This window comes from Chironomus tepperi, unplaced genomic scaffold (assembly GCF_022539635.2).
Source record: "Chironomus tepperi strain 1889 unplaced genomic scaffold, CSIRO-AGI_Ctep_v1 contig_219, whole genome shotgun sequence".
Classification (NCBI taxonomy): Eukaryota; Metazoa; Arthropoda; class Insecta; order Diptera; family Chironomidae; genus Chironomus; species Chironomus tepperi.
In genome coordinates, this window is record NW_027226341.1 from 2,069,379 (window position 1) to 2,085,358 (window position 15,980).

Here is a 15,980-nt window from a genome sequence, read left to right on the forward strand (position 1 = left end):
GATTTTTTTCACTTTCACGATTTTTTTTTCGTCTCATTCGATACAGTGATAGAAGCTTTTTCCGAACAAATTTTAGAGTTTAATTCATCAGTTCACTTTTACTTAACATAAATCTTTTTAATTTTTGACTATTTTTTTAAAGTTTTTAATAGTTTTAATTTGGATGAATGTAAGAGAAGTTTAAGTTTTTTTGTACAATATTGAGAAAGTCAAACGACGAAGAGGTGAAAAAACGTGTGACTCGCTACTGAAACGGAAAGCTTATGTGTAAGAGAATGTTTTGAATGAATACTATTTGTGTCCTTACACATATAATGTTTTTTAAACAATGTTTTACAGTAAAAACGAGAGAGGATTCCTTCACAGGGATGTAGCATGATTTTGGAATACATATGTAATGTTATAGTAATTAGTACAACCATTTAACAAGCGTGGCAATAAAAAAATTCACATTTTAAATCCTAAAATAAAATTGGAATATTTTACAGTCATGCAACTTAATATGTCATACTAACTGATTTATTATTTTTAAAACACGTGTTTGATTGACTTAATTTTTTACACATGCAGGATCGTATGTTGGTATGTATGATTTATGAAAGTTAACATTATATGAAGCATGTAACTACATGCGAGGAATTTTCAATTAATCACTATTCGCATAGAAATTAAGTGTGAAAATGATTTTGTAAATATTACAGTGTTTTACATCATAATTAGGAAAACTAAAAGAAAGTTTGATAATCATCATAAAATAGCAAATTTCCTCGCTTTCCTGTTTATTTTCATGTTATTCTCAAACACTTTTTGTTCTTATTCTTTTTATACTCTAATTTGGCTGGCACCCAATTAAATTTAATTCTGCCGTCAAATCAATTTATGGTTAATGTAGAAAGAAGAATGAGTGAGTAAAAGTTTAGAATGAAATATGAAAGGGAGGATTTTTTCGCTTATCATCATCAATGTGTCACCTCAAAATGCGCTTGTGCATGACTTTCAAAGGAAGCTTTAACGACACAAATACAAATGTTCACAGGATATAACTTTTAAATGTATTAATGTTTTGAAGAAGAACAAAGATATGGAAAAGCACTACAATGTTAATGCTGAATAAGCTTACGAAGCAGCTTTAATGTTTTTATTTTCCCTTTTTGCTTCTTATTGCTCATACTATGTGAAATCATATGGAATGCAACAATTAGAATTTTCCTTTCTTCTTTTTGCTTTGCTCTTTATTGTAATAGCAGTAGCAACAATAAGTATAAATTGAATGAAAATTTCTTTCTGCTAAATGTAAAACGGCAAGCGAAGCAACAAAAAAAACTACTTTATTTTATTTATTTGGCTAAAAATAATAAAAATAACCAAACCGAGAAAAATTTTGTAATTTTCTTATGTTAACATTTATTGGTTCTTTTTATATGTACATACATGCAACTGGAAGTCTATGAAAAATGGAGAAAAAAAAACTTGGCTGCATGAATGGAGAATGTAGTAACTGTATGGAAAAATGCATGTCAATTTTTAAGCTCTTCGTGATGATACTGCAATAGGGAATTCCGTGAATTTTTCATTACTTTTTTGAAATAAGTTTTATCATATTTTAAAAAATATTCCAGGAGCCAATTTCTCCAGTGGTGGTACTGTATAGGGGTATCAAATCAGAAATTTCGAAAACTTGACTGTCAGTAAGGATGATCAAATGTTAAAACTTTTTAAGAGAAATAAAAAATCATTTTAAGGTCAAAAAAAAAAATCAAGTAACCATTGAAAATTATTTTTCTTCATTCAAAATCATACAAAAATTTTTCAACAAAGCAACATGACCGTTTTCTTCGGGCTCTATCAGTTGTTGTTCAACATTGCCATCATTCCTGTTTGACAAGATCTTCCCGAGATGTAAGTAATTTGAATTAAATACTTTCAACATCAATGAGTCATTTTCAATAGTTCAATTGCAATTTTTTATTAATTTTCAAAGGTTGTTAAATTATAAAATATTAAATTTTTTTTCTTTATTCTCAGTTTATATTTCAAATTCAACAAGTCTTAGATGGATATAATTTAACAATCTTCGTTATCAAGTCCCTCAAGTCAAATGATGTGCAGACCAAATCTTCATGCAAATTTCAAATTTCAAACAAATTTTAAAGACACAAGAAAATAACCAAGCAATCATTGTAAATTATTTTTCCTCATTCAAGTTTTCATCGTGCTCCATTAATTATCGATCAACAATGTCTTGAATCATATTTGACTTCATAAATGATGCAAGCTAAGGGCGGTTACTTTGCTGTATTTTTGCCATGACACTGCTGTAATTTTCTCTCAAGCTGTGTCACGACAAATCCTAAAAATGTCCCGATTTATCAAGATGTCGAAAACTCCATACAGATATTGTAATTTTGGATAAATTATGAACATTTTCGTTTTGAAGGTTCGGGTTCAAGTCCAGGACTGAAAATACTTATTTTTTCGAAAGTCATCTGGCCACCCTATGCAAGCTAAGATGTGAGTAATACATTTGATTCAAATAATTTTAGGAAACTAGTGTATTGGGTAGAAATCGGTATCGAATTTTCAGGTTCCAAATCTGAATTTTTTTTTCGGGTTCCAAAATTTTGGGATCCGAATTTTTCGAGTTCCAAAATTTTGGAATTTTGAAACTTTTATAACTTTAAAAATTTTGTAATTTTCTTAATTAAATTTTTTCAGTTTACTTTCAGCATTTGATTTTTTTTTTTTACACATTTAATTTAATTTTCGAATAAATTTAATTAAAAATAAAATATCATATTCACACAAAATTGTGTGAATATATTGTTTTTTGTTTTACAGAAATCTACTTTTTTCGATTTACTGCCTCAGCCTTTTAAAAAAAGTTCGGAACATTCAAAGTTTGTGCTTCGTATTACCTATCAAAAAAACTCCTTCATGATTGTGCTTCCAGTGCCGAGAAATCGCAAAAAATCACGTTCTGTCCTTTAGCAAGTTAGTTAGTTTCCGCGAAAACTCAATTTTAACACAAAGTTAAGACTTCCGGTTTTTTCTTCGATAGATATTGGTTATCACACGAGCTGTATAGTTTTTTCCAATGCATCCATGAGGCACAAAATGCAAAAAACTGAAATTTTTTCTAAATATTAGCCGCTTATTCCAAAACACGTGTTTCAATAAACGATTATTTCAAAACAATTAATTTGGTGAAAAAAAAAATTTAGTGAACTGGATCTCACTGGATCTCATTTTGAAGGTCTAGAAGTGGACTGGATCCTAAAATCTTGTTTTTGGGTCTAGAAGTAAAATTTTACTGGATTTTGTTCTGGAAGTGAACTGGATTTGACTGGATCTTTTTCCCCTTGGTGCATATAAAAATTTTTTTTTCTGCATAGGGAATCTTCTATATCCTATGAAAAACCATTCAAAAATTTAAAGTCATAATCACAATTAATAAAGTCATAATCACAAATAAAAATTTAGTCCACTGGATCTTACTGGATCTCATTTTGAAGGTCTGAAGTAGACTGGATCCTTGGATCTTGTTTTTATTATCTAGAATTAAAATTTGGATCTTGTTTTAAAGGTCTGGAAGTTTCGAATAAATCCCCTTGGTGCAATAAAAAATTTTTTTCTGCATAGGGAATCTTCTATATCCTATGAAAAACCATTCAAAAAGTTTAAAGTCATAATCACAATTAATTCATAATCACAAATAAAAATTTAGTTTCTTACTGGATCTCATTTTGAAGGTCTGGAAGTAGACTGGAAATCTTGTTTTTATGTATCTAGAAGTAAAATGGATCCTACTGGATCTTGTTTTAAAGGTCTGGAATGAACTGGAACTGGATCTTGTTCCTCCCCTTGGTGCACATAAAATTTTTTTTTTCTGCATAGGGAAAATCCTATGAAAAACCATCCCCAAAAGTTTAAAAATAATCTCTTCATCTCTCTTTAATCATATTCACACAAAATTGTGTGAATATATTGTTTTTTGTTTTACAGAAATACTTTTTTCGATTTACTGCCTCAGCCTTGCCGAATTTAAAAAAGTTCGGTCATTCATATTATATCAAATGGTAAAAACTCCTTCATGATTGGTGCTTCCAGTGCCGAGAAATCGCAAAAAATCACGTTCTGTCCTTTAGCAAGTTAGTTAGTTTCCGCGAAAACTCAATTTTAACACAAAGTTAAGACTTCCGGTTTTTTCTATCGATAGATATTGGTTTCACACGAGCTGTATAGTTTTTGGGGTCATGAGATGCATCCACTGAGGCACAAAATGCAAAAAACTGAAATTTTTTCCCTAAATATTAGCCGCTTATTCCAAAACACGTGTTTTAAAATTGCGGTTCGCTTCGCTCGGCCGCAGACAATTAAAAGTATTTCTTCTATATTTTTCATGATCTAAAATTCATTAATTTATATACATGTTTTATCCAAATTTAATAATAATTTTTATTGAGATTTGGCTGATTGCATTTGGTTACAATTAATTGAAATCTTCAGGTCGTTAGATCGAATCCTATGAAATTTGAAATTTTTTTTTCCATTTTTTTTTGAGTTTTTTTTTTGAATACTTGAAGTATACAAAAAAAAATGTAAATATTAAATGTAGATATTAGAAATATCTATCCATTAATGTGCTTAATTTTTAGAAAACAAAAGCGAAGTTAACAAGGTTAAATCAAAATACTTCTTAAGAATCAATACATTTAGCCTAGTTCGTATATACACAATACGAATATAAGTACTCAGCCGAGCTCGTATAGTGATCTATATAAATACTGTAATCTACCCAAGTCGGGCGAGCGAAGCTCAGCCCGGCTCGTATAGTGATCTATATAAGTACTGTAATCTACCCAAGTCGGGCGAGCGAAGCTCAGCCCGGCTCGTATAGTTATATATAAGTACTGTAATCTTCGGGCTAGCGAAGCTCAGCCCGGCTCGTATAGTGATCTATATAAGTACTGTAATCTACCCAAGTCGGGCGAGCGAAGCTCAGCCCGGCTCATATAGTTCTATATAAGTACTGTAATCTACCCAAGTCGGGCGAGCGAAGCTCAGCCCGGCTCGTATAGTGATCTATATAAATACTGTATTTTCTCAAACATTAGAAACTGCATATCTATGAAAATAAGTTGAGAAGAAAAACAGTTCGAGCGAAGCTCGAACATTAATAGTTCGAACGCAGTTCGGACTTTTGAGCGAAGCTCACAAATTTTGCGACCTGAACGGAGCGAAGCGAGTGAAGGCGTGAAAATTTTCTCAAACATTAGAAACTGCAATCTATGAAAATATGTTGCCGTGAGAAGAAAAACAGTTCGAGCGAAGCTCTTTAAAAGTTCGAAAGTAGTAACTGTACATGTTATTACGGAGAATAATTTTAGTTAATTACTTGCACATTATCTTTTTTTATTTCATAAATCTCTTATTTTGTTCAAGTTGTTTTATTTTTATTTTTTACTTTTCTGTACAGTTTCTGATCTTCGTATTGTGTGAATATTCTCATGAAGCGTGATCCGCTTCATTACTAGTTTGATTTTGCATTTTATTTCTTTTATTTTTTTTGATTTTTTTTAGACTTTTTTTCTGTTTTTGTTTTTTTATTATTATTTTTTTTTTTTTTTAATTTAAAAATTTTAAAACTCGATAAATTCTAATCCCAAAATTTTGGAACTTAAAAAGAAATCGGATCCCTAAATTTTGAATCCAGAAAAATTCTAATTTGAGAAAATTAAGATGAAAAATCGTAATTTTAAGGATTTTAAAAAGATTTACAATAGTATTTACTAACTAAATTAACAATAAGAAGTTGAAATTTGTACTTCATCTGTATGCATAGGTCTTTGATTTTGATGACGATTTTTTCTATTACTAAAGATTTCTGATTTGTACAAGTACTTGGGGGTCTAAGGATTTGGGTATTTGGGATATGTACAAATCCTGAAAACTCAAATAATCGACACCCCTAGTACTGTACGATATAGATAATTCAATAACGTTCTACCCTACAATACCGCCGATGCTCCATTGATTTAAAACTCATGAATTTTAACTAGATATCATAAATAAATTTTATTCAATTCGGTTAATTTAAGTAAATTTTTCTAATATTTGTATAACATTTCTTCTATTCCTTTAATGGAACAGCTCTCACATACAGTAGATTCCTGAACATTCTTGGTCTTAACATGTTTTGATTTCTTTTTAATTTGTGAACGATTTTTGTCTTTTGGCAAATATTTGTCTTTATTTCTACTTGTTCTATCGACAATTATAATTTCAGCTTCATCCTCTTCAGATTCTTTATAATCGTTTCCTTCATTGTCACATTTACAGTCACAAGGTTCATGTTGTACACGTGATTCAATTAATTTTGATTCTTCAGCAATTTGTTGTTCAGAATTTCTTAAATTTTGTCGTCTTTTTAGTTCATTAAGGATAAGAAAAATAGCCCGAATTGCATTTGCTGTCAGTTGTTTCTTAAAATGTTCAATTAATTGTTTTTTCATCATCGGCATGTCAATTGATGATAATTGAGATTTTAGATCATGTTGTGGACTTGATGTTGATTTCTCCAATTCTACAACATTTGTTGTCGTTTCATCTCTTAATATCTCACTGTCAATTTCATTCTCCTGAGTTTTGATTGTCTCAGACTCTATTGTTGCTGTTGTTGTTGTATCATCTAAAATTTCTTCATTAGATGCCAAGTTTTTTTCCTCCTCGATTATTGATGGTTCAGCATTGTTTGTTCTTTTAATATTTGGGACACAAATAACAGAAATAATACAAGACAGTATACAGACATACAAATATAAATTCTTTACAGACATGGTGAAACTTTTTCACTCAACAAGAAATATCAAATTAAATCTGTACATGCCATATAATTCAATTTATAAAGAAATTCAGTTTGTTTGCTTTTTTAACTAAAGGAAACATTAATCAAGTAAGTAGAACAGTTGACATGTTATTAAATTAAAAAATTAAGAATTTTCAAGTTCATTAAAAGAAAAACGTGCATAAAATGATGAATTTGCAAGAAATATATGCTACTTAAGGTCAATTTTATTCATAGCTGAATATTGTATTGCATTCTTGCGTTATAAATTTCAATGAATTGTTGAGCATTTACAACTAAAACGCAAATGCTACAATAAAACAAATAAATAGTTTTGTTATGGAAATATTAAATGCAACAGTTGAATTTTCTTTTGCTAACGCGACTGTTTTTTTGATTCCATCAAATTTCTGTTATTGATACCTTTGACAGACTAATAGCCCATCAATTATATTAACATTTTCATTCAATAAGTTTTATGTTCAACCTATACAAATATTCAATAATTTTATTTTGTGACTTTATTGAATTTTTCATTGAGTTTGTCGAATATAGCTTTAATGATGATGGCATTATTACGATATATTTGATTTAGCTTTTGATGTCATAGGCTCATTCTGAAAAATTAGAAAATTCAGTGCAACAATTTTAACGGATAAAGATTTCTGTTTAATACCTTATCGTTTATTTATAAATAATGATGAATAATGTTTATGGCTCAACATTATCGCAGTTTACGGTATCAAAGTCATAAAATTCTTTACTGATAAAGTGAATATTTTACTGATTATAAACGCGAAAATTTTGTCATTTTACGTACATACATTCAATAGTAAAGAATTGTTATTAAGTAGCTTGCCAAATAATTATCATCAGTATGAATAAGAAGGACAATTGTAAGAAAATACTGGAAAAATCTTGAATTCCTTCAGTATACAATAATTTTTATATTCTTTGTTTCTAGTTGCATCAGAATTTAAAGAATACAGTGAAGAAACAAAGGGCAAAAAACCACCAACTTCATCCACATTCCTACCTCCAACAAAAGGAAATATCTTTAACGTACCTGATGTAAGTATCAATTCTTTAATTAATTTTTATCCCTAACAGACAAAGAGCACGCTTTCATGATATAGAAATACCATTGCAATACCTAAAAACTGTCTCTTTGTCTATCAGTGTATGCTTATAGGAAAATTAAAATTTATTATTTACTCTTTTTCTTTAGAATTGCCCACCTGGTTACAGAAGAGATGCAAACGGAAGACTAAGGAAAAAAATGTAAAAATCTTTGCTCATAATTGTTTAATTTTAAGTTTACGAATAAAAACTATACATATATTTTAAGTCATGCAATTCAAATGTTGATTATTATTTATTTATATAATTTTTGCATAATCCTACCTTTTACAGATCCCAAACAGATCCTATATAATTCTAAATTAATCTTAGCAGATTACCCTTACAGGTTATGAGCTTACGTACTTACTTCGCAGGCCATACAGATCATCTGTTATCCATGACCACTCTTTCAGTTGACAGCTCTATGCCAATTTGGTGAGCATATTCATGAGCAAGTTCCTTGTCTGTTGAGGTCAATGGTTAAAGGACCCTAATCACCCTTTCACCTAATATTATTTTAATAGTGGGTAAATTTACATAGGGCAAACATCCAAACCCCATTCACAAATTCGTCTTTTTCAATACAACAAATACGAAACCTTATCTTTCTGTTTTGTACATCTGACGTCACATTCATTGACATTGAGAAATGATCTGACTTAAAATAGTATTATTTTCAAATTAAATAATTTTATGTTCATGTTAACTAAATGTATGACTTCTTAGTCACCTTTATGTCAATACTATAATCGATTTTGCAAATTCGCTATTTATTTTGGTGGAATTTTATGATAAAGAGACGTGCGTCATTTGACTATCTTATCATAAATTTTTTGTTCTTATCGGCACACTCTAAAAGCAAGTAAAAATCAGTGTATTAAGAAATTTTCATTCATTTTCAAAGATATTTCGCACCGTCAATAACGATAGTCAAGTGTGTATTATATTATTGTGTAATAAAAAATCATAGATTAAATATGAGTAATAGAACGACTGAGTCACAAGTGAACAAAAACAAACAGAGTAATGCCAATAAAACTCAAACACGTGTAATTAATGTAAATAAAAGTGACCCAAAAAAGGTAAAAATATTTTTAAGGATTTTAGATAAAGTGATAAATTCAATTTAAAGACCAAATGAAATAATTTTGAAAAAATCTATAGCCTCAATTTGTTGCTGGAGTTTTGAATGCACCCAAAGTTTGTGAGCCTGGATATAAATTAGACAGTAATGGGAAACCACGACGAGTTTATTGATCATATGACAGCATATGATTATTAATAGTGAAATCTCCATCTTGAATTCCCAAAAAAGGAAGCTGGACTTGATGCTGAAACACAGACTGAAGGACAGATAAGATGAAATAATTAATCGAAGAGTTCGTCTCAAACTAAATTAGATAAAGTTGCTTGAATAATCTCTTAACTTTATAACCATCTCAAATACATAATTTATAGGTATGCAAATATTTTATTAATGTTTGCTGTTAATTGACAAATATGATTAAGAACATATAATTTAAGTACCAAATTTAAATAAATTTAAAATAAATGATTAAAATTTTAAATTTATTTTTTAAATCAATTTTGAAACCACAGATTTGGTGATATAAGAAGGTGGATTAGCTTTTAGTAATGCACTCACATCTTCGCTCTTTTGTTGTGGAAATCCAGTTGACTCGTCAGAATCTGACAAATGTTGTGCGGTATTTTGAATTAATGACAAACTATTTTCAACAGGATGCATTAAATTAGCAATTAAATTTTGTTGCTTGAAAGTAGGAATTAAATTTTTATCCATGGTTGAACCTGAATGATTAAGCTGATTGTCATCTTTAATCTTACTTTTTTCTTTATTTGCTTTTGCGTTTTGATCAATTGGAATTGATGAATCTTTATAAATATTAGGAAGAACATTTCTTTTTGGAAGTGATTCAAATTCAGTTGAATCTTTTGACCTTCCTTTTCCTGGAGAACTTTGGAATAATTCTCCTTCATCAACTGGTTCTCCTGATTCATCGCTTTGGTATGTAGGTGACATCACAGGTTCAGAGGAAATAGATTGTGAATTTTTAACTGAATTAATAGAAATATTTTGTGAAAATTTTTCCAGTTCTTTTGCTTTACCTTGCTTATCTAAATCAATAACTTTCTTCATTAACTCTGAATATCTTGAGTTATTAGACTTATTATCATTTTCCTTTATAGTTGACAGTTCACGTCGAGGCGGAGAAGTTGGTGGATTTGGCTCTACTTTGGCTGACAATGATGGTTTTTCGACAGGTTTTATTGGCTGCATCGGTTGATTAACTTTAAATTCAGAATCACAGTTTGACTTACAATCAGATTTGGTTGAAATGGCAAGATGCTTTTCATGACTAATTTTTAATTCTTCATTTTCTTTTTCAAATGGCAAGGCATAAAAAGTAAATTCTTTTTTACTGGGAATGAAAACTGTTTTTAATCCTGGATTAGCATTAGACATATCAGTTTTCATTACTGGTACTGAAGTCATCTTAGGTGTATCTTTGTGAAAAGGATTGATGTTTTCATAGTTTAAAGTTTCCGTATTTTTTAATATTATTTTGTATTGATTATTATTGGGGTAGACTTTTATCGGTAATACTGTCTTCCTAAATTGATTTTTTGAATTCTCATCTTTATATCCGTGAACAAATTTGTTATTAATCACATGTTTCTCTAAATCACTTTTAATAAGTTTGTATGGTTCATTCAATTTGAAAATCAAATTTTTTCCAGCATCGAATTTCACATTATGTCCATTTTTTTGTTCCATTGGATTCTTATCCCATTTTTTGAATTGTGCTTTTCCATTTTTGGATTCATCAACTCTAACAAATGGACTTCTTAGCGATATATCAAAAGAAAATTCACTTTTCATATTTCTCCTGTTAGAATAGTTTTCTTGTATTAATTCATCTTTTGGATTGTTTAAATAAATGTGAAAATTATTAAACTTTTCATTTTCGTGAATTGATTTATCGCGAATTGAATTTTTCATATTCATATCTTCAAGAGTAAAAAATTTATTATCCAGCTTAATACTTCCAGGTTCCAAAAATTTAGTTTCTACTTCTGATTTTGATTTATAAATATTTTCGTTCAGCTTTTCTGCATCATAGGTTTTAGAAGTAAAAATACATCCTTTTCCATTCGCATACACTTGACCAAAAGTACAATCTGTTATTCTCATATTGTTTGTGGATAAATCATTTAAATCTTTATTTGAGTGAATTGAAGCATCATCAATCAATTGCTTGTAATCATCTATAATATTTAAATTTTAATTATTTTATATTCTTTTTTTTAAAGGTTTTACCTTTTTTGTCATTTATAACTTTGACATCTATTTTGTTGATTACTGAAAGCCTGCTGTATATGGGTTTTTGATGCATACTTTGTGGTTTCTAGTGTAATTTTTTATAAAATTATTAACGTCATTCTCGATCGGCACACATTTTTTTTATGTCAGTCAATGGCGGCCACATATCATCCAATTGGCTATTTTTATGGTTGTTAACTTGAATTTAGCCGCATGATTCTAACTTACCATTTCAAAATTCTTATTCGCTTCAAAATTATTCAAATCCTTTACTTCTCTTGTGACAGCTTTACACAAAATAGAATTTTTTGTTTGCTTAAAAGTTGATTGTTATTAATTTTCTTATTCTTTTGTTGATTTTTAATTAAATTTTACCATTTTTTCATCAGAGTATTCCTTGAATATTTTATTATTCTCACTCAACACTCTTAATTCAACGATCCCAAAAAAGGATATCGATGCTAAAAATAATATTAATAATTTAACCGAATTATTAAACATTTTGCAACAAACGAGAAGTTTAAAACAGCACTGATACGGAAGCACTTCTTAATGCCAATAAAACCACAAAAAATAATTAAATATTTAATTACCAAGTGTAAATTGATTTTTCACCTCATTTGTAAATCAACAGATGGGTATTTAAATAATAAAAATGTTCCCTTCTGCTCTTTAACAATTGTTTTGGTATTGGAGATTAAATTCAGATTGAAGCTTTTTTTGAAGGTTTACGCCTTAAAATTGTGCAACCAGTTTAACAGGTTATCGAAGTAATAGTCAGATTTCTTAATTGAATAAGCGTAGAAACAACTAATTTCATGCTGTATTGCAAAGTTAATTAAAAATTCGTTCTGAAATATATTTAACTTGAACAATTTATATAAAAGCTATGATAAGAAATTTTTAACTTAGTTCCAAATTAAATCGCAAAAATGAAGTCAATCTTTATATTTGGTTTGTTGTTTGCAATCTTCGTATCATCTGTTTACAGTGAAAAGCCTGCTAACGAAACACCTTTAAGACCTATGCCAGCTCAACCAACACCACCTAAAAGTGAAAATTCTGTTGTGAAAATGACTATAAAGAATCAACCCATGGGTACAGTTCAATCAAATCCACCTAAAAGTGGAAAGCCTGCTATGGAAATAACTATACAGAAACAACCCATGGTGACAGTTCCACCAAAAAAACCTCATATTGAAAAGCTTCCAATGGAAAAACCTTTAAGACCTATGACAGTTCCACCAAAACCACCTAAAAGTGATAAGCCTGCTATGGAAATAACTATACAGAAACAACCCATGGTGACAGTTCCACCAAAAAAACCTCATATTGAAAAGCTTCCAATGGAAAAACCTTTAAGACATATGACAATTCCACCAAAAACACCTAATTCTGCAACTGCAAATGCAGCAACAGCTCACTAAACCAAGACAAAATAATATGTATCACATTATTAAGCTTCAAATAAAATTAATTTAAAAGTTGCAGATAAGATTTTTGCTTCCTGTTGTCCAAAAAAAATCGGAAATACAGACCAAGAAAGTTAAACAAATATTTATCTTTAATCCACAATAAAACATGTCTGCGATAATCTTGATTCTTATCGTAAATGAGTAGATAAGATCGGATTTCAAAATGTCTTAAAAGTAAGTTGTCAGGAATACTTAATATTTAGAAGTTCTATACACTTTAATCGTGATATTCTTTCGCAAAATTCCTTAAGAAAATTGAAATGAAAGTTGCTTTTTTGATTATTTCATTTGTAATAATTGGATGTTATTCACTTCCGATTGACGAAAGGTTGAATGTGAATGACATAGATGTGAATGATATTTTAACAAATATTCCCGACAATTTCGAAGTTAATGAAGAAATATCCGGAATATTAAAACGAATTGGTGACATTATATTTAGTGAGGTATTGATTTAAGAATTCTATAGACTTATATAGTGAAAAGAACATTAATTTTTAATTTATTAATGCAGCCAGTAAATATTTTTGATGGTCCTTTACACTGTCCAGATGGAACAAGACCAACAGGGGGTGTTTGCAAGCCAGTATATTAATCTACAAAATATTCATATTGTTATTAAATAATTAAGACTTTTTTTTTAAATGATTTCAAAATTCACGAAATCAAAAAATTGTATTTTAAAGCCTTGGGAGGGTTGTGAGGATTAATCTAATCCAAAAATTTTGAAAAAAAAAGAAAATATTCTAGCCCAAAACTACGTTCAACTAATATTGCTATATCCCTATGTCTTAATATTTAATACTAAAATCTAAATCCATGATAAAGCTTGATAACAGTATTGATTTAAATTGTCATCAAAATAATAAAAGCTACCATTAAGTGTTGAGAAGTCGTTCAATAAAATCGTCCATACTCAAACAAAAAAATAATATTTTTTTACTCATTAAAAAGTGAATTTAAAATGAAGAATTTAATTTTTTGCGTATTAATGATTGCAATTGTGCATTCATATCCAATTGAAGAACAACCAAGTGAACATCGTAATGAATTGACAGGAATTTTTGAAAATATACCCGAGGATTTATTAAATGATGAAAGCCGTTACAAAATTTATGAAATAATTAACGAAATTAAAAGCAAATTTGTAAGTCAACAAAGGAAAAGTGTGCAATATTTTGTTGATTAATTTTAAAAATATTAAATTATTCCCCAGCCAACAAATGTCATTGATGTCCCAACATTTTGTCCCCCAGGGACGAAACTCCATGGCGGCATTTGCAGACCTGTATTTTAATCAAAAAATTCAACATGTATTCCTGAGCTACACAAAGTCATCATTTGGACTTGAATGTGCCTAATTTATATTGATCCTGATTATATCCTATATTATAAATACCAACCTATTATTGATTATTAACTTTTATTAACCCCTTTATAAATTTATGGTGTGAAGGTTTGATATTATCTATTGTGATAAAAATAAAAAATATTCGTAATAAAAAGACTGATTATCCTATAGATAATTCATAGTGTAATCCAAACTAATACTTTTATCTGCAGTCTACTTTGGAATGGAAAAACCAAGCCAAACGGATGATTTAGCGCATTAATTAAATTTTTTTGTGTTTGTCTAAAATAGGAAATTCTTTGAATATTTTAAATTCCAGTCATGATCTAGATTTGGAGCTAATATTAGTTCAGACCACACCTGGGTGTTATTTGCCTTTATGCTGTTTCTGATAAAAAGGCTTTATTACAAAAAGAAATCCACTTAAATTAAACTCCTTGAAATATACCAAAAATTATAAAAAAAAAATCCCATAAATCAGTCATGAATTTGAATTAACAAATCATCTGACGAAAATGACTAATATTTATTTGATTATCATTTAACGTCATTCAATTTTCGAGATTGTAGATGATCTTCTTTTATTTAATAATGTATGACGTTATTATTAGTATAAGTACAGTGAAAATTATAAGTGATTTATATGTGTTATATGTGAATCTCTATAATTCAAAACACGCAATGTTTTATTTCGCATACTCTACACAACAATGTGATGAGTTTAAACATGAACAACAAATGAAAAGAAGAAGTAAGTATATTATCCGGAAGATCGTAATTGAAGTATGAAATATTATTCAATTAAAGTAGAAAAATGTGCAGATATTCATGTGCTTATAAATTGTTTACCTAAAATCGAGTTTACATATTTTTTACAGACGCATGCTTTATTCTAGAAGCTAATGCACAGTTGGTCAAATATTGCTGCATATTTGATCTGTTAATCCGCACGTTTTTCAAAAGAATTGTCTCAAATTCGTTGGAAAATCCCATATAACGTCGATGAGATGGGAGTATTTACATCCAAGCGGCAATTTTGATTGATTTCGCCATGTGGTTATCACTTTGATTTAAGTATACTGTCGCCTCGTCGTCGTGGTAGCAACATACTTAAATTTCGATGTGAGTCACAAAATAGCTAATAAATCTCTAAATTTCCTCGTATTTAGATCACAAATCCTAAGTGACTGTGAAACTACGATGGTAATAATGCATATTTACTATGATGAAGCAATTAATAATCACATGACTCTCGAAATTAATTCAAGTCATCGTTCTTGTGATAAACTGCTGATTTTAAATGGAACTTCCACCATTACACCATTTAAAAGATAAAGACAGCTTTTAAATTTATACTTCTTACTCACATATTTCTATAAATTTTAACACGAATGAACTAGTAATGCAAATATTTGTAAAATCTCATTTTTGTCTTCAATACCACATGCTTATTTCAACTCATTTATGGAATTTTCCTTTCTCATTGTCTTCTTCAAATATTCATGATATATTAATATCTGTACAATTACTTAAAAACAGCTCAATTGTTGTTCAATCGTTGAAAAGTATTCATATCGGTATTCAAAGTGTTAAAAAAATTAAAATGCAAAAATTGAAAGTGCCAATATTTTTATTATCTGGATTGATTTTACTATTGATGTGTTTATCTATTGGAGCATATGTTACAATTAAAATGAGTTCGTCAAGTGAATTCATAAACAATAATCAAACAGACATTAGTGAAGAAACTTCTAATAGCACTGAAATACCCATGGTAGTAGCATTTTCACCATTTGTTGTGGCTGATGCTCCTAAAGTATGTCAAAAGGGATACAAACTAGACAA

General features: G+C 29.1%; 2 protein-coding genes and 2 long non-coding RNA genes across 4 annotated transcripts; 3 read left to right on the plus strand and 1 right to left on the minus strand.

Moving 5' to 3' along the window:
* The first annotated feature begins 7,646 nt into the window (after positions 1–7,646).
* Positions 7,647–8,200, plus strand: LOC139090793 (uncharacterized). Its single transcript, XR_011544454.1, has 3 exons — positions 7,647–7,740; positions 7,809–7,915; positions 8,073–8,200. It is a non-coding gene; the product is annotated as an uncharacterized lncRNA (long non-coding RNA).
* A 1,342-nt stretch (positions 8,201–9,542) lies between these two features.
* Positions 9,543–11,180, minus strand: LOC139090699 (uncharacterized). The gene has a single exon (XM_070640498.1). It carries the CDS (start codon positions 11,178–11,180, stop codon positions 9,543–9,545), a length of 1,638 nt encoding a protein of 545 aa, XP_070496599.1.
* A 1,061-nt stretch (positions 11,181–12,241) lies between these two features.
* On the plus strand, positions 12,242–12,736 carry LOC139090700 (uncharacterized). Its single transcript, XM_070640499.1, has one exon. It carries the CDS (start codon positions 12,242–12,244, stop codon positions 12,734–12,736), a length of 495 nt encoding a protein of 164 aa, XP_070496600.1.
* Positions 12,737–12,989: 253 nt separating this feature from the next.
* Positions 12,990–14,291, plus strand: LOC139090657 (uncharacterized). The gene is made up of 3 exons (XR_011544441.1): positions 12,990–13,230; positions 13,299–13,931; positions 14,001–14,291. It is a non-coding gene; the product is annotated as an uncharacterized lncRNA (long non-coding RNA).
* Positions 14,292–15,980: the final 1,689 nt, after the last annotated feature.